Genomic DNA, 4014 nt, shown 5'->3' with positions numbered 1-4014 from the left:
CCCCCGGCCGCGCCGAGCCTCTCCGCCTGCCAGCCCCACCACCCCGCAGGTCCGCCGCCCGCCTTCCAGCTCTCGGCGAACCTCTCTGCCATGCCTGGGGGCCCGGCCAGCCTAACTCACCCAGAGGCCCTTCCGGTCCGGCGCCCCCCGCCACCGGCATCACGCCCAGCACCCAGCCCTCTTCTGGGAGGTGGACACAGACTCGCGGGAATGCCCGGGGCCCCACGAGGGCACTAGCCCCCCAGCTCCACGCCGCCAGGGATCCCACACCCCAAGACCCGGTCCCGGGGACCGCACCCCCAGATCTCCATCCTCGCACCCCAGGGGTCGCCCTCCCGCACACCCGGGCCCTGTCCCTGCAGGGGTCTCACTCTCCCGGACCTCCTTCCTCGCCCTTCCTGGGCTTTCTTCTTCCACCCTCCGGGTCCCGCCGCCTCTTCTCCACCTTCCCAGGTCCCAGCTTGCACGAGCCGAGGGTCCCCACAGCACAAATCCTCCCGCCAGGAGCCCCCTCTCCCTGCCCCAGCTCCTGCTCCGGTTCCGCTCCTGCGCGCCACAGCCGCCGGGTCCCCGAGCCTGGGACCTGTCCCCTCCCCCTCACAAACTGTCCCCGCGCCCCGGGCCGCCGCGCTCGAACCCGGCAGCCGCACCTCTCACTCACCTTCAGCCGAAGATGGTGGCGCCCGCGCACGTCCCTGACCGCGACCACAGATCCGGTGCCTCAGTCCTAAACCCACCGCTGCCTCCGCCGGGCTCCTTTAGCACTGCTGCTCGCCGCGGCCCCACCCACTCCCACCCTCATTGGGCCAGCCCCACGCCCATCACCGCCGCCCCCAGACCCACTGGTCGGTTTGCGCACCCATCTCCAAGGGAAGACGTTAGCAACCCGAACGAAGCTACCTTCCCGAGTCGGGTTCCCTCCACCCACCTGGAATGATGTTCATTGGCTCCCGCTCCCGGCCCAGGCCCCCAGGATCCCAATATCATAGGCTGGCTCTCACGCCCATTAGAGATTCCGGGAGGTGCGGCCGGGGCAGTGGGAAGCGATTGGCTGGCTCGGGTGAAGATGGACAGCTGAGGCTGGCCGGGCGCCCCGCGATCCCGCGAGGCAACGGGTGCGGACCCTGCAGCAGCCGGTGTGCGGCGCTGGCCGGGGTTGTGCGCGCGGTAGGGCAGGTGTTTCGCGCAGGGGCCCCCAGTTCTGACTAGAAGGGCCTCGACCCAGCGCCGGGGGGACGGGTGCAGCCTATTCGAGCGCCTGGCCGCCTCCTCGGCTTGCTGCAGTCCTATCGTCCTGCTGCGGGACGGGCTTTCACGGCAAAGACGCGAGCCCTGAGCTCTGCCTGCAGGGGCGGGGCCGGAACGCGGTCCAGAGGCCTGACGTCACCGGGGGGGGCGCCTTGGCTCTGCGGCTCACCTGCAGTGGGGGAGGGACGCCGGGAGGAGCGGTGCGGCTCCGCCCATGCGCCAGGGGCTGGCTGGGGCCCCGACAGCAGTCACCTCCACTCGCGCTCGCGACGAGGTCTCCCAAAATGATGCTGCCTAGGTCGGCGAGCGCCGGACGCCGGACGCCGGACACCTTCCTCCGCTGCGGCAGTTTTGGTGTTAGCTAGGGGAGGGGCCTCCCGGCCCGGCCTCCGGGCATCGCTGAGATTCCAGAAGAATGAGAAGCAGACAAGTCTTGGAGAGGACCCTTGAGAAAAACACTTCATTCACCTCATTCGTTCATTCATCGAGTAGAGCTTCCTCTGTGAGAGGAGCTGTTGAGGGGTTTTCTGGGTTCCTGCAGGGCTGTCATATTCCCAAGGCTGTGAGCTGTAGTTCACAGGCCTCAGAAAACATCCGAGACCTGGAATAAAAAGAAACAAATAGGTTCCAAAATAAGGGAAGGAAACTGAAAAATCGAAGTTAATAAATACTTAATGAAATGTCTGCAGCGTCTATTCAACTATAATACAATTCTTAATTATATGTGCACAATATAATAGCCTTAAATCACAAGAACAAAATAAATTATTCTTTCAAAAACTTAGAGTTGTTTTCCAAAAACATTTGCAACAAGATGTAGTTACTTAATATTAGATACATGTGTACAATTTAATATATATGACGTAAGTGCCCAAGAAGAGTCTAGTCTGATATAAGTAAAACAAAAAACCAGAACAAGGCAGGAAGTGATAAGGAAGGCTTTGCTGGAATTCAGAGAAAACTCCAAGCAGCTGAGTGCAGAGTCCTTCCTGGGAAAGTAAGAATCAGAGTCTGTATTGTCCTTTGTCCTGATCCAGCTGGTGTCCCCCTCACCTGCCCACTGGGGTAAGTGCCCCTTGTCCAGGTGTCTTGTGACTTGGCCCCAAGAAAAGTTCTGTCCTTCGTAGTGCACTCTGCACATGGAGTATAAATTAACTGTGCGAAATATGTGAATGGTAGGCCCTTTCAAAACTTTTTAATGTGTTTGGAGAAGACCTAAGACCAACTCTGAGACCTGAGTTAGTTGTGAGTGAAGTTATTTCTGAATGCAGTGTTCCATGCCTACAGCGTCCACACACAAATCCATAAGCCCTCAGGTCTGCGGTTTTTCATCATTTAAAACTTCCTCATAATTTTAAAACAAACTCAGTAGACCATCAGAAGAGGAGGACAGGAAGTTCACCAGAATTAAGTCCCACAAGGCTAGTCTTGATGAAAAATCCAGTTAACAAAGAGAATGTCCCCAAGTGTATCTCCAGCTCTGGCATCTCTCCAGCACTTTGGCTCCACATGTTCTTCTGTCTGCTAGATGCCTCTACCTGAATGAGAGGGAAGATGCAAAGCCTAAAAACAGTAGTTGCTAAGCTGGTCTTTTTCTATTTTCACTTCCATCCACCAAATTCTTTCCTCCAAAGTTCCCTTGATCTGTTCATGAAACCAGCCTTGAAAAACCTCTTTGCTGCCTTCCTCTCTTTTGAGACTTTCCCACACCAGCCCTCTGATCTCCAGCATCCAACCCTCCTGTGTAGCTCCATCCCAGACTCTGCTGCGATTTTGTTAAGGAAACCGGGGTTTAGAATCTGACAGATGTAACTCTGAATCCAACTCTGCCACTTCGTAGGTGCTCAACAATGACAAACTCTGGAACCTCACCTCCAAAAAAAAGATACAGCAAGTCATAGCCTGGGCAACCTAGCCACTTAGGGAGACCCCGTCCCAAAATAAAAAAATTTGGAGAAGTGCTGGCAATGTCACATAGTGTGAAGGCTCTGGGTTTAATCCCCAGTATCACAAACAAAACAAAGCAAACAAACTGAACTCATTCACTGAATATATAACATGATTTACTAAAAAAATATTTTTGAGTAACTAGATTGAAAATTTTCTCTTTCTACTGTACAAGCTTATTACAAAAATGTGAGAAATACTTCTCTTCTTTCTCTTTAGTAAGTTTTACTGGCAAATTTTTAAATTTTTTACCCACAAAAGCGAAAGTTCACAGACCATTGTTTTGCCAGGTCTAGGTTAGAAGTCCAAATTTGTTCCCTCGGGGCAAGTCCAGCCTATGAACTTGTTTTGTACCAGCTGTACAGAACTGATATGCAACACTTTTTATTTGAACAAATTCCAACATTTAAAAATTAAGAGCGCTCAAGTATTATTAGCCATTATGAAAATGTAAATCAAAACCACAATGAGATACCAGTTCACACCTGGATGAACGACTGTAATCAAAGAGGGGGACAATCGCAAATGATGAGGAGGAACTAGAGGAACAGGGACCCTCGGTCATTATGTGGGGAATATAAGGTGGTACAGCCACTTTGGAAAATAGTTCCTTTGGGAGTTAAATCCATTGTGTGCTTTTTATTAGAACAGAAAAGAAATTTAAATATAAATTTACCATGATACCACAATTCTACCCTTAGTTATCAACCAGAAAAGACAAAAGGAAAAAAAAAAGTAAACTTATGTGGATAGAAAAACTTGCACAGAAATGTTTATGACAGCATTATTCACAAAAGAGGAAAGAATTTAATTTAATGT

General features: G+C 52.3%; 1 protein-coding gene across 4 annotated transcripts in view; it reads right to left on the bottom strand.

Moving 5' to 3' along the window:
* Myh10 (myosin, heavy chain 10, non-muscle) overlaps nucleotides 1-1134 on the bottom strand; it is a 128946-nt gene extending 127812 nt beyond the window's left edge. The window contains exon 1 of one of the 4 annotated variants that reach the window (XM_013522097.1): nucleotides 929-1134. In XM_013522097.1, the coding sequence (XP_013377551.1) occupies nucleotides 929-987 (59 nt within the window). In that variant the 5' untranslated portion in view covers nucleotides 988-1134. Of the gene's footprint in view, nucleotides 1-381; nucleotides 482-661; nucleotides 895-928 lie in introns of those variants that run through there. The other 3 variants (XM_005399398.2, XM_005399399.2, XM_013522098.1) reach the window with 3 other exon arrangements.
* Nucleotides 1135-4014: the final 2880 nt, after the last annotated feature.

This window comes from Chinchilla lanigera, unplaced genomic scaffold (assembly GCF_000276665.1).
Source record: "Chinchilla lanigera isolate Chin_1 unplaced genomic scaffold, ChiLan1.0 scaffold00066, whole genome shotgun sequence".
Classification (NCBI taxonomy): domain Eukaryota; kingdom Metazoa; phylum Chordata; class Mammalia; order Rodentia; family Chinchillidae; genus Chinchilla; species Chinchilla lanigera.
This window is presented reverse-complemented; position numbering and strand designations above follow the sequence as displayed.